This window comes from Rhinolophus sinicus, linkage group LG04 (assembly GCF_036562045.2).
Source record: "Rhinolophus sinicus isolate RSC01 linkage group LG04, ASM3656204v1, whole genome shotgun sequence".
Taxonomy (NCBI): Eukaryota; Metazoa; Chordata; class Mammalia; order Chiroptera; family Rhinolophidae; genus Rhinolophus; species Rhinolophus sinicus.
Window position 1 is genome coordinate 152,569,293 of NC_133754.1, and position 24,064 is coordinate 152,593,356.

General features: G+C 40.1%; 1 protein-coding gene across 4 annotated transcripts in view; it reads right to left on the reverse strand.

Moving 5' to 3' along the window:
* The window catches only part of FRMD3 (FERM domain containing 3), a 248,414-nt gene that overhangs the window by 103,168 nt on the left and 121,182 nt on the right, over positions 1-24,064 (reverse strand). For all 4 annotated transcript variants that reach the window (XM_019750148.2, XM_019750147.2, XM_019750150.2 and 1 more), the window contains exons 2-3: positions 19,154-19,258; positions 5,928-5,970 (exon numbers count right to left, since the gene is read on the reverse strand). In XM_019750148.2, the coding sequence (XP_019605707.2) occupies positions 5,928-5,970; positions 19,154-19,258 (148 nt within the window). The remainder of the gene's footprint in view (positions 1-5,927; positions 5,971-19,153; positions 19,259-24,064) is intronic.

Genomic DNA, 24,064 nt, shown 5'->3' on the forward strand with positions numbered 1-24,064 from the left:
TCAGGGTGCTTGGCAGCACCACTGTGCCTGGTAAATAGAGCAAGAAAATCTTAACTACCCTGCTGAGCTAGTCAGGCACCAGCCAGGATTAAGCAGAGACCTTTGGAAAAGTAAGCAGGCTTTCTTTCATCTGGGTCTCTAGTTTTATAAGTACATGCTTGATGTATAATGCGCTGGTTTTTTCCTTCCTTTCTTTTTTTTTCCCCTCTTTTCTCTCTTTCTTGATTTTTACATAAAGCTTTCTCTCCTTTTAATTTTCCTTTTTTTTTAATTATCAAGTGACATATGAAAATGTTCTCATTTAAAACATCAGATAAAATGTAACTATGTATAATAAAATGTGAGATCCTTACTTTCCTCTACCCCACTCTCTTCTCCGGAGGTAACCACAGTTAGTACACATCTTTGCAGCCCTTCTTCTATGCACTTATTCGTATAAAATAATCTGTTTATTTTCATATAAATGGATCATTCTATATGTGGGTTTTTACTTGTTTTTTTTAACTCTATGATGTATCTAATAAATTTTTCAGTGTCAATAATATCTGTCTGCCTTCATTTCTTTTGATGACTGCATGTATTCCACCTAATTGATTTAGCCTTGCCAAAATTGTTGGGCTTTTTATTGCTTCAAGTTCTCATTGTTATAAGCAATGCTGCAATGGACATCCTTGCAAAATATATACCTGTGCTGAAATAAATATTGCCTTAGATATACTCATAGATATTACCCCGTTGGATCAAGAGATACAGGCATTTTTAATCTTGAAAGATACAGACGAATTTCCTCACAAAGGGCTTTACCCATTTATACACTCCCACCAGAAGTGTTAGCATCATTGTCACCAACTGGATATTATCAATATTTACAATTTTCTCAGTATAATTAAAAATATCTAGTTTTAATTTGCATTTTCCTTGTTACTGATATTTAGCATTTAGTTTATGAGTTTATTGGCCAGTTATTTGTATTCCTTGTGTCTTTTCACATTTTTCTATTGAATTGTTTACCTCTGGGTTCACGGCATCACACTTTATATATTCTGCATATTACTACGTATTACATATTTGGCAAATGCTGGTCCCATTATTTTCCTTGTGCTTTAACTTGTTTATAACTAATTTTACAGTCATTAATTCAACAAGTATCTACTGAGAATCTGCTCTGTGCAGTGAACAAACCAAATATTCTGGTACAAAAGTTTAATTTTTGCACTAATTTTTCAGCATTTGGCTTTGTTGCTTCTGGGTTTTAGGTTTTCTTTAGGAAGTCTTGTTCTACCCCATAATTATAAAAAACACTTTAAAATTTTTGCCTAAAATGTCTACAGGTTGTTAAATAGACTGGACTTTTGCATTCACCTGGAATTAATCCCATGTATGGTGCGAGGTATGTCCTTAGCTTTTTTTTCCCCCAAGTGCAAAGAAAGTCCAAAAATCATGTTTTGAATAATCTATCTTTCTATCTCTGATATGAAATAAAAGCTTTATCATAATCCATATCCTCATAAATAATGGTTCAATTTGGGGGTTTTCTTTTGTTCTGCAGGTTCTTCTCCTATTCCTGGGTTTAACTTCATTACCATGTAATATTATAATGCCTAGGCCTTGATTTGTTATCTAGTAGAACAAGAACCATATCGTTCTTTACATTTTATTGGCTGGTCTAGAGCATTTTCTTTTGCAAATGAGCCTTAGAATCAGTTTATTACATGCCATCAAGAATCTCACTGAAATTTTTATTTGAAAATTATTGAATGTATATATTAACTTATGAAGAATTGATTAACAATATTAACCAGAAACATGAGAAGTCTCCATTTATTCACATCTTTTTTATCTACTCTACAGTAACTCCACAGTAAAATTTTCAGTTTTATTTATACAGATCTTGCATATTGCTTATTACATTTATTTACAAGAAATTTATGTTTTGATTTGCTACTGCTATGGTAAATAATAGCAAATAATTCCCCATTATATTTGAGAAAGTTAATTGCTTGTGTTTAAGAAAGCTATTGTTTTAGGATATTAACTTAGTACCCAAAGACAAAAGCCATTATTAATTGTGAGTAGAGGATAGGGAAGGAAGGCAGATGGAACGCTTGGAGAGACCCAGAGAGGACAACACCAAGTTTAATACACTATCTGGAGTTCTGAGAAAGAATCCAGCATCCCTCAGCACCCTAGACTTGGCTGAATGGAGTGAGGTAGGGGTAAGACAACGAAATCTCAGTGTCATTTAGGGAAAGTGTCCTTGTTGGGACTGCAGAGAATACTGAAGAAATGGCAGCAGCATGTGTTTAAGCAGAGAGGGAAGCTTAGCTAGAGTACACAAGTTTCCCTGAGGCTGAAGCAGGGCTCGGAAGAGGTTGAGCTGTTTCTGCCTGTCCCAGTGGTGAATACAGAAGTGCTGAGAGCCAGCAAGTGAAGAGACCTAGAGTGGGGACCACAGGAGGGCAGCATCTACAGACTTGCAGGACAAGACCACGACAGAAACCACAGGCCTCAGTGGACACTCAAAGGCCGGTGGGACTAGGTACATCCAGAGAGGATGAGTGGAGCAAGAGGCCAACAACCAAAGACCAAATCACATGAGACACCAAGGGAGGACTCAGAGGACTGAGCAGAAGAGAGCTATCACCCTTGCTGCCAGGATAGTGCGTAAGCTTCCCCTGCTTCACAATGCCATTCTGGGGATGGGGAAGGAGGAAAAGTGCATCATAAAAATAAGGTTGATAATGCCTATGTTCAACAAAATTTGGAGGAAACAAGTACTCTCACGTAATATTACCGGGAGTAAATTATTATAAGCTCTTTGAATGGACATTTATCACCAAGGAAATGTAAAATGTGTATAACTTTTGATCCAACAATTCCACTTCTAGGAATTTCTAGTACAGATGTACAAGATGTAAGAATGAACATTCAAGCATGTTTACTATAGCTTAATTTATAATAGCAAAAGACTAGAAACAAACTTGACATCCATTAATAAATGAATTATAGGGGTGGCCGGATAGTTCAGTTGGTTAGAGAGCAGTGCTCTTAACAACAAGGTTGCCAGTTCGATCCCCACATGGGCCACTGTAAGCTGCGCCCTCCACAACTAGATTGAAACAATGACCTGACTTGGAGCTGATGGGTCCTGGAAAAGCACACTTAAATTTAAAAAAAAAAGAAAAAAAAGTTTAAAAATGAATGAAGTTTCTTAAAAAAATAAATGAATTACACATAGGCACACAATTAACTATCAGAAAACCATTAAAATGAAGGCAATCAACTATCACTGATATGGAAAAATCTCCAAAATTAAGAAAAAATAACAAGGTGAAGAAAAATATACAGAAATTGATCTTGCTTTTGCTTATAAAAGGCCTTACATATGTCGGGGGAGCTTACATGTAAAAAATTCCCAGGAAGATGTAAAATATTGTTAACAGTAGTTATTTCTTTGGGGTGGGCTTGAAGATATAACGAAGAGGAGAAAGGAAAGATGGTTTTCATTTTAAACTTTCCTGAACTGTTAGAACAACCACAAACATTATTACTAAAAGTGACTTTTAAAAATACCAGTAAGAAATAGTAATGACTTTGTACAGAGTTTATTAATCAGGACAGCTGATCTTTAGCCAACCCTGGGAAACACCAGTCCTGGGAACACCCATAGTCAGAGGGCTCTTTCTGAGGTCAGGGTTATAGGACCTAAAAGTCAGGAATCACTGGAGAGTGAGACCGGAACAGGAAAAACTGTTCCTCCAAGGAATTACGCCCTCGCTGCCTACTTAAAGGTTGTCTGAGTGTAAAAGGCATGCCCACACCCAAGCAAGAAACTGTCTTGGGTTCTGCAACCAGATCCTTTTGACAAATTCATGGATGAGTCCCAGGGGTTAAACACAGTTTCTCTGAATTAACATTGTATAAACCTTAATTTAATTTTTTTCTTAATTTACATTAAAGTTAATGTCTCTAGGACATGTGGCTAAGAACACAGAAATTCTTGATACTAAAAGACATCAACAATAGCAAAACTAGGTTTGTCATTGTGAGAAAATTACATAAATTTGTTCATTCATGTTCTTAACAATCCGGCAGAGGACCGGGTCACAGGTAAGAGGACCCTTGTTAGTTTCTAGAATCAGTGAGTTCCTGCATCTGGTTTAGAAACTGAATTTCACACAATCCTTTCCTTCCAGATTTAGATTCCATTTGTCATTAGATTGAAATTGGCCAGTAGTCATATGTCAATCTTTACAGTACTTTTATAAAACACTATAAATCTGAGTTGGTTGTTCAGAGTTACTAATAATAGAGACAAAGCTCTTACGCAACAAATTCTTCACAAATTTTAAATTTTTTCTTCTATTAGGTGTTGAAATACTTCCTACTCTAGAGACAGATTTACATTTCAAAATTGTGTATGGCCTCAGAAAAATATTTTATGACATTTAAGAACCAAAGTCAAAGAACCACATATTATAAATAAGTATACTGGGAAATTGTCTAAATATTTTTAACTATATAAACAAAAATATCAAAATTTGGTAGGTAAGGGATAAAAGCTATGTTTTCCTCAGGCCTGTTAGTTCATTCTCATTGTCCTGCATATTGTTCTAGGCAGAGCTTCCTGATACCTCTGGTGCCGCTACGTATTATCAGATGCTTGTCCTTACTCTATCCCAGCCTCACCCCAACAGCCTGACCTCTCTGAACCCCCCATGTGCACTGCTGTCCCTGTTTTCTCCTGACACATCTTACTGCCATCTCCCTGCAGCAGCCATGGGCATTAGCTGTCTGGCTGTCTAACTGTATTTCCTGCACTGACCAGACACAGTTTGCTCTTGAGTGATGAGAGAGGGAAGAGGCACAAATGGAAAAGGGCAGATGAGGAGGGGAGGAGGGAGAGAGGAGAAGGAAGAGAGAGGGAGAGAAAAAAAGAGTTAAGGAATAGACATGTTGGTTGCTAGTGTGCTATCCATGTTCAGTGTCTTCCTTCTCCCCCTTCAAAGCCCTGCCCAGAATAATTTCTTCATATTTGAAAAGAGAAAAGAATCACCTGAATGATGACAAGTAACATAATATGTGCTAATCTGATCTCCGATGAGAAACTGATTTATTGCTCACATTTCAGAGCCCTGGGAAAGTTGGCACGGAGGGAATAAATGGATTTCAGGGCAAGCAATGAATTTCTGAGGTGCACTTCAGAAGCTCTCCTCCAAACCATAAATAAAAGTAGGCTGACTACCACCTGGCACCAGCAACCAGGACAAAACATCATGTCACCTAGGACCACTAGTCAATATCCTCGTCACAACGCCTCAAGTGAATGACCAGGGTAGTCTAAAGAAAGGTTTCCCAAGCTGACTTCAACAAGAGCCAGTTAAGCAACAACAACAAAGGCAGGTCTAAGCACCAGACCTTGAAAATAATTACCCAGAAAAAAAATACTTATGCCAGGGAGTGTGAGGGGTAGAAAAGAATAATACACTCTTCAGTAAAGTTACCAGCAAGATTTTAGTTTCAAAATACATCTGCTTCTCTCATCTCCACGTCTGAGACTGAACCTCCCTCCCTGACCCATTTACTAGCTCCCCCCACCATCAGAAGGAACCAGGCACCTAGTGCTTATGTTTAAGAGATATTTAACCATATAATCCAATTTCCCTGTTCGAATATGAAATATGAGGGTAAGTGGTGGGGAGGGGAAGAGACACAGGGGGCTATAGGAACAGTGACTGCAAGGAGGACCAAGGCCAGCAAATAAGAGAGGAGTCACACAGCTCTTACTGGGAGAGAGAACCCCCACCCCCCCACCCACAGATCTTCAACTCCAGCCATTTCTTCCCTGGCAGCAGAAACTCTGTCAAGAAACAGAATCCATCTTTGGACATTTCATAACAAAAGTGAGCCCACAGATTGACACTTACATTTCATTTGCTTGGAGATAGACTTGTTAGGTTCGAGCCAGTGCTGGGGAGAAAGAAAAAAAAGCAGAGATTGTGGGTCAAATGGCTGGATATATGATGCATACTTAATAACTAAAAGGTATTTAATATTCTTTTTCCAAAGTACAGCCTTGTTTCCCACAGATATTCCTCAGGGGTCCACCCTCCGAAGATCAGCGTGAACAATTCGGCAATAATCATAATACCACAGGCAGGGTATAACTTAGAGAATTAATACTACCTGAGTAGTATTCGAGTCCTGTAGCTGCTAGGAGAGAAGGGCAAGGGAGAAAACACACACATAAAAAGGAGGTTCTAGTGACTGAGTTGACTCCACTGCTCTGGGCAAGCCACAGACGGTGAAGACTGACATCTGTGACGTCAGAGGCACAGTCCCAGACAGATCGGCACCGTGCTCCCCTTTCAGGCAGCCTCCTCTCAGGTTAGCAGTGGGCCAAGTCAGCACCAGCCCCATCACACACACACGCAATTCTTCCTCTGAGGTGGGGAGGAATGAATGATTTTAAATACCTCATGTCAGAGGCCTGAGGTCATCAAGAAGGAAAATCAGCTCCATCACAAAACAAAGGCGCTCAAAGACCTGGCCCCAGTGGCCAGCTGTCTCCATACTATAACATGCTGAGAGCTGGGCAACTTCTGCTGTCACTAGCCATGATGTCCCTGAAGCCACTTAGGGAATGTCAGGAGGTGTCACTTTATATATAAACTGCAAGTGCAGTTTATAAAAATAGTAACAGGGGTGCCACAGGGAACCCTCACTAAAGGATGCCCCCCCATACTGCTTGATACTGGAGAGGAAAGAAGAGGAGGAACCCTGTCAGTTGAGTACGTACACCTTGCTCTAGCTCATTTTTGTCATCCAGTAAGCCTCAATGTTCTGTATTATCACTATGGTTGGATGTAATGCATAACCATCAAGTTTAATAAGAGCTAACATTTGCTGAGTGCTTACTAAGTGCCAGGAGCTATTCCAAGAGTTCCCATGGGCTAGCACTACCACCTCATTTACAGATAAGAAATTTGGGGCTCAGATGTTAAACAACTTGCCTACGATCACCCCATGAACATATGGTGAAGACAGCATGCAGGGGAACCCCAAAGCACCAGCCCTTATCCTGGGCTACGCGGCCTCCCAATGGACCAGTTCACGCTAAAGGGTATTCTTCTCCTCAATGAACACACCCTTTTCCCCAGAAACTGAAAAATTGAGTGGTCAAATCAGTAGTTTCCAATTCAGAATTTCAGATATCTGAGGTCTTTAAAAGCAAAAACGGGTCTTTTAACTATTTCAACATCATGAAGAATCTAAGAGAAAACCATACATTTACTCCTAACAAGTTTCACGAACTAAAATAGCAAGTTTCTCTGCTGATGGCCAAAATTATATCAATTAATTTTGAGAACCCTGGCCATTTTTCCTCCCATTTTTTTATTGTGGTAAAATGTACATAACATACAATCCACCATTCTAACCATTTTTCAGTGTACAGTTCAGTGGTATTAAATACATTCATAACAGTGTGCTACCATCACCACTATCCATCTAGAACTTTCTCCATCTTATAAAATTTAAACTCTATACCTCTTAAATAATAACTCCCCATTTCCCCACTTCCTCCTGGCACCTGGAAATCACTATTCTACTTTTGGGGTTATCTCCTTCTAATCAGAAATTATGCTTGTCCTTTACACAGTTATAATGGAACAGTGGAAATGTATCAATTATACCACTTACTAGCTATATAACCTTAAGCAAAATGTTTAACCACTTTGTGTCTCAATTTTAACAGCTTTAAAATGAGAATAATAATAGTACTTACCACTCAGGGTTGTTGTAAGGATTTTTAAAGTTAATAAAACGTTAACAAACATAAAACACTTGAACAGTGGCTGGCATGTGAAAAATAATAAATGCTTGTTTGCCGATGCTGCTGTTGTTTCTTAATAAATACAGTTTAATTGGCAGACCATATTTTTCAACATATGGGACTCATGGAGAATAATAAAAAGGGTGTCTAGTGATTAAATTACTTTTATAGAAATAAATAAGATAACTTAGAACTAAGGCAAGAAAACAATTAACAGCAGCCAGAGAGCAATTGCTACTATATCACAGAGGAGAACCACCAGTCATTTTGTCAATAAATTCTGAAATATAAATATGTTTTCCAAATTCTCCTTGCCTGGCATCCTTTGAACTCCTTAGTCCTTCTCAGCCTAACTTAAACCTACCTCTCCACCTTCTCTCTGCTTTCAGGGATGACAGGTAAGTTTCATTCTGTATGCCCACGGCAGTTATTGGTGGCGATCTCCCAGGGCTGGAAGGAGAGTTCCAAGACTGGGTGAAGGCTCAGTGAGAATGAGTGCCATGATGGATTGGCTATGCCTGCCATGCCATGATGGATTGGCTATGTCTGCCTTGGAGGGGTAGGGAACACTACTAAGATACTAAGAGAGCCTTAGGCCTGAGAACCTCTGAAGTATGGTATTATACAATTTATATGTTTTCTTTTTTAAATAAAAAGTACAAAACATTATCATATATTTCCAAAGAATACATAATAAGCATCTAAATGTATTTTTAAAGATCTGAAGTGAAACACACTAAACTGATACCAGTGAGAGTGGGTAACAGGGAAAAGAACAGGAATTTAGGGGTGTTGATCAAAGGAAATGATAACTTCAAGTTTTTTCTGTGATGTTTCATCTATGATGTTGTAACTGAAATTTTTTATATGTATTGGTGCATTCTATGACTAATTTAAAAATCAATTTTAAACAAAAGAAAGAAAGCTACCTCTACTCAGAGGATAAAGGTGGATTCCATGTCATGTAGACTCAAGAGGAAGAATTTCATACATAACAGGCAGATACCAAATCCAGATAAGCACCTAGAGCTGAACTGTGGTCCAACTCAGGAGCCAACAGGCTGGATTCAAATCCCAGCTCTGCCACTTACTAATGGTGTGACCTCCACCAAGTTCCTGTGTTTCCTCACAGCATCATTGTGAGGCTTAAAGGGTTAATTCATTAAGAAGCTCTTAGAACAAAGCTGGAACCTAGTGAAGACTCAGTAAACCCAGCTGTTCCCATCTTCTTCACGTTCACTGAGAGACCCCTAAGTTGGTGCAATGGCCCCTCTTGATGAGCCCACGTTTGTCATTATCTTCCTCTCTCACCTCCCACCCCACCAGCCTTGTGCTTTACATGAACAGACAATTGTCCTCCTATTTTTCATTCTTCCCTTTAGAGTTATGAGTCGGGCAATGAAGTCAAGTCTGGAGGAAAATAATCACCATGATGCACTGGGTAATTAGATATAAGCACTTATTGCATTGCTATTTTCCTTTCAATTGCTACTTAGAATATACGTGGTTTTTGTTTTGTTTTGTTTGTTTTTTTAATTCTGTTTCCTTACTGGAAACCGATACTCCCTAAGACAGGCAGGAAAGAAAGTCTGCCAACCAAATATCTGAATTTATACTTGGTATACTGTAACTGAAACCTTCATTTCTTCAACTCTAATTTAGAACAAAAATTCCAAAGACTAAGGAAGCTAAGACCCAATTATTGATTCTATCTAATGAGCTTAGGGTGTAAGATGAACCAGAGGATACATCCCATAGCATGATTTGAAGGTATCGGGAAGGCATCTGCAGAAAGACTGTCAGGACTCTTTCCAAGTCCTCTCAGATACCCTTTTCCTTTAGTTATACCATAGTCTGATTCCTTTTAGGAAGGCTGCCCTCAGGTTACTGGAATCCATTGCAGGGTGGAGAACTGAGCCTCCCCACTCACCCCACCCCACAGCAGCTCTTTGAAAACTGACAGATGTGGGAGGATGAACACCTCTGCTCCCTCGCCCCTTGGCTGGGACAAGTCCAAGACCAGACCTACACTATTCTAGAGCTCCTCTGTGGGATTGAGCCCACGTTACCCTCTGCATGCCTTTTCCCACATCGCACACTCATATGGCCTCCTTCTCTTCCCTGTCCCATTCTCCCATTTCCTAATAAAACTGGAATATTTATCTCATGACCTGCTTCCTGAGAACCAGATCTAAGACAGCCTCCCTAACACTCTACCTAAACTGCCGTCCATGATATTTAAAATCCTTCCCTTAGAGATTTACTCCTTTTGCCTTAAGTTTAAACCCTAGTAATCGTAAGTCCCCCTATGAGAGGTCCCAATTTAACAGGGTTCGCAGTATTGATAATCTAGCCTGACCACATTTCAAGGCATTTCTTAGAACAAATTTATTTTGATTGACAGCAGCTGGGAGAAAAAGAGGAACAGACGGAAGCTACACAAAGGAATGAAAAGCAGAGAGATGATAAGGCCTCTAGGCTCTGATTTTTCTCATCTGTGATCTTGGGGTTGTGGGTAGTAGATTCCAGGACCCCTAAGATTTCTTCAGCTCTCACGTTCCACATTCTATGAATCTGAAGGATGAGAACATTGCCAACCAACGTTTCTTTCTAATTTTGCTAGGTCCAGCTGTCCTTAGCCCTAAGAAATCGTTTTTCTCCACCCCATCCTAGAAATGGTACATTTCCTTTGTACTTTCTAATTTGGCCTTGTTTGGGGGCAAAAAAGGTAGGTGTGAAGCAGTGATTTGTGACTAAGTAGATTGATTTTTAATTTGTAGCTGCTGACACACACACACACACACACACACACACACACACACACACCTTCCGAAAGTAAACAATATAACAGTTATGTTGGGCTTCTGTTGAAATTGATTCAGCCTATGATTACAGAATAAATTACACACCTCTCTGTTATCTTTCTCAAAACCCTTGGTGCCCTAGACAAGAATAATCTGTAGCCCAGAGAAATGTGCTGAATGACCAATGGGGCTTTAAACAAGAATGAATGTGCCTCCCCCCCAAACAAAAGATTGTTTTTCCCTTCCGGAGTAACCAGATCCAAAATCTGACCAATTCCCATCATAACCCTGAAAAGATGGCCTGATTCTCACATCTCACCTGGACAAAGCCCCAGAGTAACTCAGTCTAGCATTATCTAGCCAATTTGTACCATTTCTAAGCCCTTTGGCCTTTGCTGGGGGGAAAAGAAGAATACCATCTGAATAAATCCAGCCTTACCAGTGTTCTGGAGAGAAAAGTTAGAGCTAGGCCTTAATTATGTAGCTACCAGTAACAATGGTTTCCACTTCAGTTTCAATAAAATCTATGACACAACGGTAACAACAAAAATATCTGTAGATCAGGTACACTCAAAAGTTATTGTCCTTTTGGAAGTCAATCTATGTAAGAAAACCTTCATTGCTTTGGTGGAGTGTTTTTGACTCCTTCAGCCATAACTGCTTTTGCATTCTAGGTTCTCAGGTATGAGCAAAATAGAAGTAACAGCCAGGAGAAGAAACACTGTAGAAAACAGAGGCAGAAACAGGAAACCTAGGAAAGCATAAGCTCTGTTTTTTTCCCTAAAGGACCAGATAGTAAATGTGCTAGGCTCTGTGGTTCATATGATCTCTGTCAGAACTATTCATCTATGCCGTTGGAACATGGAAGCAGCCATAGACAATACATAAATGAATAGAATAAGCTGTGTTCCAATAAAACTTTATTTGCAAAAACAAATGGGTGCCAGTCTGACCTTTGTGTTCCAACCCCTGTTCTACATCCAAGAATTCCTTAATGTACACTTAAAGAAAAAAAACAGTAGTAGCCCAAAACTGCAATAGAGGTTGTAAAAACATTCATTGCTATTTAAAGTACACTAGGATACCAAAATGCAATCACAAGGGAAATCATTCCTTCAAGCTTATTTAATGGAATTTACCACTCTGTAACATTTTCTATCAAGTCATATAAATTTAACATGGTCATCAAACTGTTCTAAGGTCAAAGATCTAGTTGCCACACCCATGGACCTTCACAAACTCTTTAAAGCACGAAATAGTAAAAAGATCAGTTACATATGTTGATAATATGGACTAATGCATTTAAACAACGGCCCTACAGCACAGGTACTATTAGTATTCCCATTTTACAGATAACAAAATTGAGGCCTGGATTAAGAGTCTGCTCGACATCATACAACACACATTTACAATTGAGATATCTGCTAGAGCATGCATGAAAAATAAAAGGCTGCTTCAAACTGTCGTTTCCTAACCTATATTGTTCTTATTTCTCCAGGTTATACATCATAGTTACATTCTAGTCTTCCTTCTTCCCAGTTTGACTGAAAAATTGTCTTTAAAGCTATTTTGAAACTTCCAAACCTGCTGGTCTCCAGTCAGCTCTGATGTTCTTGCCTGCTGGAGGCCGCCAGCGAGTGCTTCTGTCACTAATGATGCTTCTCTCACTTAACCCTTATCTCCCTAATTAATTTCTGTTCTCATCTGAACTAAGCCCAAGAGGTTCTCCCCACCAAGGAGGAAGACTGTCTTACCTTGGATAGCTTCCTGTTTTTTCCTAACTCAAACAGGAATAAAATGCCATTTTCCCAGCCCCACTTATTTTTATGTCTGTCTTTTGGCTCAAACAAACAAACAAACAAACAAAAAATAGTTCATGTGTCTGTTCCTCCCTCCACTAAAATTATGACATCCCAGTTGGCTAACTAACTTCCATATTGCAACCTGTGTTTATCAGGCTTTGCATCCCTCCCCAAGAGAGGGCATCAGGTGTAGACAGAATCAATTATGAGCAATCATTTTAGTTCAAGAGCAAGTTCTGCTTTCTACTGCAGGAATATGACAATTTCCCCACATCTATCAGTGCTAATACCCTCAGCCACAATGGAACTACTAGACAATATGTCCAGTTTTCAAGCTGCTATGATAGTGCTGTGTTCCTTGTAACTTGAGTTCCCAAAGTCCTTTCCCATAAAACCAAGTTACTTGTCCATACCCCTCCCAAAATAGGTATCTAAGCAGTCTTGATTATTTAATACCAACTGAAACTTAAAAACAAAAGAGGAGTCATTAAGCAGACAAATTCCTGACCAGTTACTTGGGGCAGCAGTACAACCCTTCTCTTCAGTGCAGGGCTGCCCTATAACTTAGATACCACTTTCATTCCTAGTAACAAGCATCTGTGAAACAATTGTCCCCAGGAGCAGGAAACAGCCTTTCAATGGCAGGAGCAGCTGTTGGGACATAATGCTGTCTGGTTTCCTGGCACCATCCCCAGAGTGAAACCTCAAATCACTGGGCCTGTTTTTATTCTATCCCATGTCCTTCACAAAGGTGCCTCTAAAAAAAAAGGAAATTGCTCTAACATAGAAAAAGTGTTTTCCCATTATTAATAAAACTCACTGGTAAGCTTACTCGTCTTTTCTGGTTACCAGCATAAAAACCTCAGGTCTGTAGTTATGTTTGGGAGAGGGTGTCATCAGGATTCAGCATATCTTTGCACCCATGATTTCCCAGGTCATTCTATCAGAAAGTGTGTCCCATGGCCACATGATACACAATGTCTTGACACAAGGGTGCTTGAGGAGATTGCCCCAGGGGTGTGGATTTCCAAAGTGAATTTGTTGTCTTTGGGTATGAGTCAGAAAGCTCCTTAAATCAGAAAAGTTAACGACATTGATGTAAGTGGGTTAAAGAGATGCTTAGAAATAGGTAAGTTAAAATCAAAAGCTCTGGGCCCAGTGTCCCTGCAGACTGTAAACTGACATCCTCCAACCAAGTCCTGGTATCATTCCTCCTCCAGCTGGCCTGGGGTCCCCATTTCCAGGGCACTGGGGGTGACTTCCCTAGCTCAGTTTGGGAAAGAGGAAAGGGTGGAAGAACAAGAAGGGAAATCCAGAACAATGGACATCTCATACCATAGCCACAGAAACTGAGAATTATAAAATCCAACTATTTCAAAACTTCAACTTTCCAAAGAGAAGTTACCCAAACACCTGAGCAGAAGTGGTAGAAATAATATGCTACATTTAAGAAAAAACACCTTGACTGAAGCCAAATGTTACCTTTTTCTTCTGGAATTATTTCTTCCAGGACTTCCAAACTTACAGTCCCAGCTTTCTCTTCAATAAAATGAGGAGCATACCACCGACCTTTCCCCCAATGTCAGGCAACTGAGACGGTATGAGTTCTTCAGAAGACGAATGTAGTCAAAACTGAGGAGGATATTTATTGACCACTAGTCAATCAACCCCGCCCTGCCTCAAATTTTAAAAATAATGGAAACTCTGCCATTAAAATAGCAAAAGATAGTCATCATTTACTGACTCAGTCCTCACCACTCTCAGAACATATGGGGCATGAGACATCTTGTGAAACATATGGTGTTCCAAATGCAATAGTGCTAAATATTTAATATTCCACAATGGTTCGCCGTAAATCAAGTTGTGAAGCATTGTAGGCAAAACACCAACTCCCAAAGCAGAGGTAAGTTCCACTTCAGCTTTCCTAACTAACTTGATTTTCTCTGTTGATTAGATTTCAATCCAAATAATTCATTGGTTTTATTTTCTATTGAGAAGAAGTACACAAGTTTATTAAAAAAAATTGCTGGTCCATTAATCTCTGTTTAAAACTCCCACATCAACATGTCTTTGTGCCTTTGAACTCATATTTCTTATTATCCAAGGTTTACTCGTCCCCTTTTTCTCCCCAAAGATCATAATAATGGCCATCCTGCCTTTAAAAGAAGTTATTAACATTTCTAGGTTTTTGACTTGCTAATCATGGCCCTATTTCCTCATGCAATTGCCTCACCTAGACCCAGTCCATGCATAGTCATCGTGTTAATAATTACTAATAAAAATAGCATATGCCATGTACTCAGTATATACCATTTGTGAAGCGTTTGCATACCTTATCTTTAAGTCCCCTACCAACCCTACATGTAGGTATTGTTACCTGTTTTAACAATCAGTACAGAGAGGGTCAATAACTTGATCAAGGTATCCCAGTTTACTAACCAGCAGAGATAGGATTTAATTCACATTTTTCCAAGTACACAGTCCACGCACTTCCATGCAGCAACTGCTCTGCAACCCATATAGAAGTTACATTCACAATATAGCCTCAGTATCAAAAGGCTATATAACAGCTCTATGATGCAGGGGAAAAACAAAACTATTCAGGCAGCCTGCTAAACAACTGAATGAATGTATCAGATGAGATAGTTTTGTTTTGGGGTAACTTCTTTTTTCACTAATCTACTGCGCAAGCCTGGACACTAAAAATTAAGCTAAATTCAGTCAAACTATAATGAACAATGAAGCACATTAACCAAAAGGCTTCTTTCTTAACTTAAAAATAATTTTAAAAGAGACTAAACTTTGATGAGCACACAGTGCAATATACAGAAAATGTATTATAATGTTGTACACTTGAAATTTGTATAATTTTGTTAACCAATGTCACCTCAATAAATTTAATTAAAAACTAAAAAATAAAGACTTACTGAAAGCTATAAAAAAATAATAATAACTTTAGACATAGAAAACTTGCAAAGATAGTATAGCACAACCTTCATCCATTTCCCCCGATGTCAGCATCTTATATAACCACAGCACAATTATCAAAATTAAGAAACTAACACAAACACAATATTATTAACTAAGGTCCAGACTTAATCTGGAGTTCATCAGTTTTCTCAGCACTAACACTTTTCTCTGTTCCAGAATCCAATCCGGGATCCCACATTGCCTGAGTTGATACGTCTCCCTAATCTGGGAGAGATTCCAAGTCTTTCCTTGCCTTTCATGACCTTAACACTCTTTTCTTTTTTCTCACTATGCTTTGTTTTAATGGGTCTCAAAATTCTGTGACAAATTTTTGGTCAAGTTGTTTCCATTAAAAAGTACTGATTTTAAAAACTAATAACTTAAAAACTTTTAAAGAGTGTTATTTAAGTTATTGTGGAGAGTGTCTCTCACTGTAGTTTGTCTGGTTTTTCATCAAGATGTGAATAAGGTTAGGCACTACTGGGAAGGACACCACAGAGACTCGTCCCTTCTCGGTGCCTGACATGAGGGGCGTGTGATGTTGGTATGTCTTATTACTGCTGATATTAACCTTGATTGCTTGGGTAAAGTGATGTCCGCCAGGTTTATCCACTACGAAGTTATCATTTTTCCCTTTGCCATTAAAAAATATGGAGGAGGGGATTACTTTGAGACTATGCACATAACCTGTTTCTCCTCAAAGTTTTGCCCATGAATTTTAGCATTCACCATTGGTTCTTGCCCACAATTTTATTGTGGTGTTCTAATGTCAGTTTCAACCTATTTCTCTCATTCCTTCTGCATTTATCAATTGTAAATCTTCTGTAATGAAGAGCTGCCACCTCTCCCTCTTTTATTTATTCAGTTATTTTATTCATATTAGTATGGACTCCTGGATATTTATTTTATTCTATGGATTATAATTCAATACTATTGCTATTTATTTTTGCCACTCCTTTTTCTCCAGTTTGGGCCACTGGCAGTTCTCTCAGGGTGGCTCTTTGCTTTTCCTAGGGCCCTATCTCTTAGCTTTTTGAGAACTTGCTTACCTTCTGGCACCACAAGATGCTTCAGACTCATCTTGTGATTTCCCTATCCCAGCCTGAGGATCAGCTATTTCTGCCAGAAGCCCTTGTCCCTTTTTTGGGGGAATGATATTTAGAAACCAAGATCTGGGGACTAGGTATGCTCATTGTACTGTAGTGTCATGAATTCTAGGCCCTCTCAGTGGACAGAACCTGTAAATAAATGTACTTGTACTAGCCCACATACACACACACGCCTATACTTATTTCTGTATCTATGTTTAAAAAAAAATGAGTTCATATTGATATCTCTGATTCCAATTCTAAAGACCTGCTTAATATTTTATCCATATCTCCCCAATGAGAGAGTCAAAAGAAATGAAAATGGCTAATGCATTTAAGTGGTTTCCAGCTATTGTCTAGGCAATGGATCAGCAAACTATAGCCAATTGCCTATTTTTTGTAAAATGCTTTTATTGGAAAAAAAGGTTTTTTGGAATACAGCCACAGCCATTACTTTAGGTATTGTCTGTAGCTGCTCTCCACTAGAACAGAATAATTGAGTAATTATAACAGAGGTTGTGTGGGTCATAAAGCTGAAAATATTTCCTATCTGGTCTTTATACAAAAGGGTTACAGATCCCTAGTCTAGGCTATGTTTCAAATTTTCATTTGGGAGATGGAATAGAAAGAACGTAGGTTCAAATCCGATCCTTTATCCAACAATTACCAGCCATGTGGCCTCAGGCAAGCCACTGACCCTCTCTGCTCCTCAGTTTCCTTCTTCTTCACAGTGCTTTGGGGAAGACTAGAGACCATGTGAGTTAAATTCTTGGCACAAGATAGATACTCAACTAATGGTAGCTAGAATTACTTCTGCATGTTGGCTGTTTAGAATTGAGAATGGAATTTTACACAAAAATAACTTATTTTCGGTGGTTACAGTCCACAGAGTCTGTCTGGCCCATAGGGATGAGGGTTTGACCCCTGATCCTAAATTCAAATACTCACTGCCATCACTAGCTGTGGGACCTGGGGCAAGTAACGACATCTTTGAGTTTGTTCTCTCTCCATAAAAGGCTAATATCTTCATAGGCCATAAGAAGTTATGTCTATAAATGTCTTTATCCCCAACACTGTCAGGAGACCGAAGTTGGGATGGATGCATCAAAATTAGAATCAGAATATGTTAAAATACATGTTCCTGGCCCTAGCCCCAGGGATTCTGATGCAGGAGGTCTAGAACAGGGTCCACACTAAGCATGTTTAGCAAACACCTGATGGGATTCTGTTGCAGTGCCAAGTCTGGGAATCATAGTTAATCAGTAGTAAATGCCACACAACCCCCCTCTGTGACTTCGTGTCAGCCCACAAACCTTGTCAGTGTCCTGCTCTTTTCCTCTCACTCAGTTAAAGAGTTTCTGCAAGAGCTAAAGGAAACCAAACTCCCCTTCTTCTGAGCCACTGCAATATGTCCCTTCAGAGAAGATTAGGTTCTACTGGACTCTCAGAGCTAAGTACAATTCTTCAGGATTCAGAAGAAAATCTAATCTATTCCTTCAACAGCCTCCTTCTTTACAAAAAAAATATATATATACTCTGTGAGCCTCTCCTCATTGTATTGGGTCAGTAAGTACGAAACCAAGAAACAGGTGAAGTTATGGGGAGGGAAGAGGGGACGGGAAGATGACCAGGGACACTGGTAAGGAAGAGAACAAATTAAGGAAGTCAGAGGGGACCTGTCCCCACATCCCTGACCACCCTCAGCTGACCCTTTCACACACTGTCCTGTTGGGCAATGGGACAAGGTAAGAAGCAGAGACCGGAGCAGGTACAGAGCCTTCTAACCCATAGCTGTAACCCATAGTAGGTCTGCAGAATGAGAAACCCCAGGTGATGGGAGCTGAGATGGAGATTCTGAGTCCTTCTGGATGTGAGGAGCATGCATCCCTGTGAGTCTGGCACATGCCATGCCTGAACATACTTAGGCTGGTACCATAGCACAGACTCCCCTGTTCACTCTTACACACCAACAGAGACCAGAAAGGATAGATGTGTCCAGAAGCAGGGATACAATGGGAGCTGTCAGATTTAGTGGTACCACAGGAACAGCTTTCAAACTATCTTAACCCTTCATCTGCCAAGGCTTTTTTAAAATTGAGGTGACATTCACATGACATAAAATTAACCCTTTTAAAGTACACATTTCAGTAGCATTTAATATATTCACAGTGTTGTATAATCACCACCTATGTTAAGTGTCATTTTCATTACCCCAAAAGAAAACCGTATACCCATTAAGCACTCACTGCCCTGTTCCCTGTCGACCAATCTCTTGATTGGTGAGGGGTGGGTTTTCTCTGTAATGAGAATTTATGTAGCCATCATTTGAAGAGCTTTGGCAAACTTTGGGTTCAAAGTGCACAGGAACATTCTCTCTTCAGCCAGGTGTGAGCAGCTTTCTGGTAAGGTCTAAAGTAAGTTTTCCCTTCTCCTGCCCTACCCAGTGCAGTGGGAACAATGCCAGACTCACACACACACAAACACACACAGGCTGGTCAGTTCCTGTGGTCAATAACCACGAGAACAAGAGTACATCTTAATTGCTCTGAAAGGAAACTCTTCAGCACCCACAGCCTGAGTGACTCCCCGAAGTGGGTCCAGACCAAGGTCAGCTCTTTTTTATTTATTTATATTTTTACAGAGGTCAGTTCTTACCCGCTGCTTCTCTGGGTCCACATAACGAATGCCAAAGTAGTCCTTCTCCAGCAAGCTGTAGTAATTGCAGATGTAGTCAATGAGAAACTGCCCTTTGGTCTCCCTCTGCAAAGGAAGCACATTTAAGTTTCAGCCAGCGCTCACCTTATATGTTCATGCCTCATCACCCCGATAGATCTGTGCTTAGAGGAATGGATTCGCTCACTCCAGTCCTGGGAGCAAAGGCTTCCAAACTCCTGACTATAATCCACAGTGAGCAATCAATTTTACACTGTAAGCAGTTACACACACACACACACACACACACACACACACACCCAAAGGAACACCAAAAAGAGGAGCAAAAGAGACACCAAACAAGACCCTGCATAAATGTCATGCACTCATATACGTTCCATTTTATTCTACTATAACCAGTTACTTTTTCTAATGTCATTTATGATTCAGAACACTGATTTCACAACTCAGTACCTAGGGGAGAGCCATAGTTTGCAAACCCACACACAATCCCACACACAACGCATCTGATTGCATGCTCCAGTTGCTCTCTAGGCATTCACTCATTCAGTCCTCACAATGATCCAAGGAGGAAGGTCCCTATTTTACATCTGAAGAAACTGAGGCACAGACAGGCTCAGTGGGTTGCCCAAAGGCACACAACATATACAGAGCAAGGTAGGATTTGACCCAGGCCACCAGGCTGCAGAATCTGGGCTCCTAACATGCCATTTTGTCTCCCTGGAGCATGGGTGAGTCCACTACAACTCTGCTAGAAGGCAGGGTCTAGATGATGTGGAAACACAATGAATGGCATCAGGCGGAACACCCTGACTCCCACCAGAAAAGGTGGAAAGCCTGCTATCTCAGGCCTCACAGCCACCATGTCATATCCATAAATCAACACAGGAAAGCATTGTGGGAGAACGGGGATAACTCAGAACTGGGACTCAAAGACCGCACAGGGTGACCTGGGGCGAACTCCGCAGCAGTAAAATAAGTTGGTTGGGCTAGATAACTTCTGAGTTGGTTAGATTATTTTTCCTTCTAGAATTCTGAGTGAGAGATGTGTCAGCCAAATCTGATTAAGATAAATATCATTACAACAAAACCCTTTTAATAGCAAAGGCCCTTCCAAGCCCTCATCAGGACATTTGATAAGACAAATTTCTGCTTCAATCACAGTCGCTGACAGACCCATGGGGTGTTTTAGGGATGGAATGTGACCTATAAAAATAAATGAAGAAATTGGAGACATTAAGTGAGCCACTCTTCCAAATCCACTAAAAGTAATTTTGGAAGGTCAGTTTGGTCTACGTTAACATGATTATGTCTTCATTAGAAACTACTACCATCAGCTGGGAAGTTGATGAAAAAGCCTGGGATACACTGCACTGAATGACGCACTGGAACTTACAAGCCCATATTGTGATATGAAGCCTCGATTTTCCTGAAGTCACTTTTGAGTTTAATTTTGAGTGATCATTGAACCTTTACTTCCTTTCTAGGAGGACACACTTGATGTCGCTCAAAAGGGGCAAAACATCAAAATGAAATTTGTTTTTCAGTTTCTGTAATTGTTTTTAACCCAGGAGCCCCAAAATAACCAACTATATCTGATGAAAGCTAAATCCAGTGCCCAGAATACAATCAATGGATTTTGTTCTTTTTACAGATTTGCACTGTAATCTAACCATCTTAAAGAGGCTGCTGCAGGAACCAAATCACAGAACATAACATGTGAGTTCATCACTTTATGATTGGATTGCCAAGCTTTCTGCAGTAGGATTTACTACCCCCACTACATACAACACTCACAAAACACATGAGTCAAGGCAATGCCTTGGAATGACATGGGAGTGAGCAGACCTTGATCTTCCATGACAGCTACTATTAGTATTGTCTTCAATTTCATAGATCATTGTAGGAACAAGGGAGTTGAGAGGAACAGTACTCACCTCCCAGAATTGGCATCTATGAGAGAAAAAGTAAAAAGAGAGACAAACAGCTAGATTCTTTGGCTTAATTCCTCTTTCAGTTAATTGTTGAGGATGAATATACTTCAACCCCCCAGGTCAGTGGCAAAGTTAAAACAATATATCTGTGCTTAAAGAAAAAGAGCAATAAAAATCAATTGGCTAAGTCAGTCACGGCTTGTCATCATTGAAAAAGTATGACAGATTTCAATCCCAACTTCCTAAAACTCTAAGCCAAGATATTTGATTATCTTTTAGATATGGGGTAAGTGAGGAAAAGAGTACCAACCCCCAAATACTTAATGTATTGCTATACACCCAGGTTTAGAGCTTAAGTAGCTACCTTCGGGAATGAAGGTATGAATATAATCATGATAATTACTATTTATTAAACACTCACCAAGAGCTGTGTTACATACTTTTTCATTTCATCTACTAACAACCCACTGAGGTCATTAATATTCTCCCCCATGTTATACTTTCTTCAAATGGGCTCAGAAATGTTAAGTTTGTAAGTGTGTCAAACCCTGGTCCAACACCTATGCCCAAGCTGTTGTAGGAACTCAATTTGCCCATCTGCTTCCCATCTCTATGTGGAGATGGACGAAAAAAACAATATGTGGATTTGGGAGCAGTATCAAGTGCGCCAGTTACGAGAATTTGGACACTGACAGGAACAAACACTGGTTTATCTACTGCAACACCAGGCATGCAGAGGGGCAGTTTTATAAAATACAAACCACATTATAGTAGATGTCACTGGCTAATTCCCCAGCATCCATACACCCCTTTGTCTTTCCTAATAGAACCCAGATTTTGTTCAGGTATGCACATGTGTATACACACACAACAAATACACACACACACACACACACACACACACACACACAGAGGAACATGTAAAGTTCATGAGCCTCAGGAAACTATAACCCACCCCTACCTCCAGGGCTCAAGCTTGGATGGTATAAGGGTTACCCCACCCCTCTTGACTGTTGGTTCAAGAAAAGACACATGACCCAGATCAGGCCAATGAGACATGAGAAGCAACTGACTGGTGTTTCTGGAATGGCTCGTGTTCACTCTTCTGAAAGGCCTTCAGGAAGAGACTTTCTCTTCCCTCTGGACATTGTTATACAGAGGAATGAGGTCTGGAACTGCTGCAGCCATCTTGAAATCTGCTTGAGGATGAAGCCGACACAGAGTGGAGCCAAAACATTTACAGGGAAATGAAATTTGTGTCTCCAGATTATCAGTCAGGAAGTTCACCCTAAGTATGAACTTCCAGGGATGTCAACAGAATTCCTTGTTGTTTCAGCCAATACAAATTGGCTTTTCTCCTTGTGGAAGAAAATGTTCACTCAGGAAGGAAGGTGAATCAATGCCTCAGACCAAGTAGAATCATACAGAGAGGACAACAGTGCTGGTGCGAAATACCATCACAGAGATTGTCGACTAATGAGCCAGGGACCAGAGTCCATCTACCAACAAATTCAATTTGGCACAAACAGTGCTTTTGTATGCTTAAGCTGGGAGGCTACACATAAACTCTGGATGCTGGCTGCTCTTGAAAAGCTAGAGGGTCTGGAAGCTCGACTACAGAGTCTGCTGGAACTCAGTATCAGCTGCCCCTTTTGTGCGAAATGAACCCTGCAGTCCGCCACATTCCCACTCATCCTATCTTCCATGTCTTCTATTTCCCTCTCCTCCCTGACCCCTGGAGAAATCTGAGTTTTCAACCCTGATCTGAGGCAAACTAGAGGCTTTCAAAAGGGTCCCTGGAAAGAGCTGTCCATGGAAGTGTTTGGGAGCTTCCTCACAGCCAGGAAAAGTCCTCAGTGGACACAGCTTTGAGCTGAGCTGCCCTGTAAGACTGCTGCACAGCCCTTGAAGTGCTAGGACCCATGGGAGGAAGAAGGGCCCAACACAGACCAGAGACTTTAGGGAGGATCACTGAGATGAGGGGAGCAGGCAATGGCCAGAAAAATCAAAAGTACAGACCCAGGATGCTGGGGACAGTTCATTCTGGGGTTGACACTGTGCCCCTAGGAACCTTCTCTGACAAATAGAAGTGGAACTGCCACTTCTGTGGTAAGAAAGGTTGTGAGGTTCTTGTTCAAAGGGCCCGGTTGCTTGGCACCTTATGCACGCAGGAGTTGCTCTTGAGAAGGGGTGGCCTCCACGAACGCACATCTGGGACAGAGCAGAATTGTCCATCTCTGCTGATTCTTCTACCTGAGAAGGAAGAATCCGTTTCCACCTGGATACCCAGAAACTCTAAAGGGGCTTCTAGAAAATTAGAAGGTCCTAAACAGCAACTGAATACTCAGTTTGCTGCCGGGACTACATCTTCCAGGCACAGGGCACTGCATTTCTCACATGAATTAAGGGCCCTGATCCATTCACCTTCATAGGCAGATGAACAAAGAATAATAAAGAGAAACCAGTGAACTAAATAGTGCTGCTTTTACTGGGAAGGACAAGCATTTATTAATTTAAGAAAGATTATGACTTGACTGCACAGCATAAAAGTGCTCTCCGTTTATATCTCTGTGAAAAAAAATTCTAGCATATTTGTGTAAATTCTTATATTTTGTTATAGTAGGCACCATAGCTTTAACCAAAACAAAGCATCTCTTTAGAAAGAAATTAGCTTTTATAATTGGATTTGAAGTAGCAAGTGATATATTGCTTTGTTAATTGTCCCTTCCCGATGCAGACAGTAACTGGTATTTGAATTTGGCTGTGGCATACATTCAAAAAATTGCATCATTCCTAAACAAGTGAGGGAAGAAATAATATTAAAGCTGTTTAAAGGTGGAGAAATATAAAGAAAAACAAGAATAGAGGGACCTCTCATGGTTGAATCTATGGTTCCCACACAGAAATTAAAAGTTTCTTTGACCAAGTAATATTCCATTGTATATATGTACCACATCTC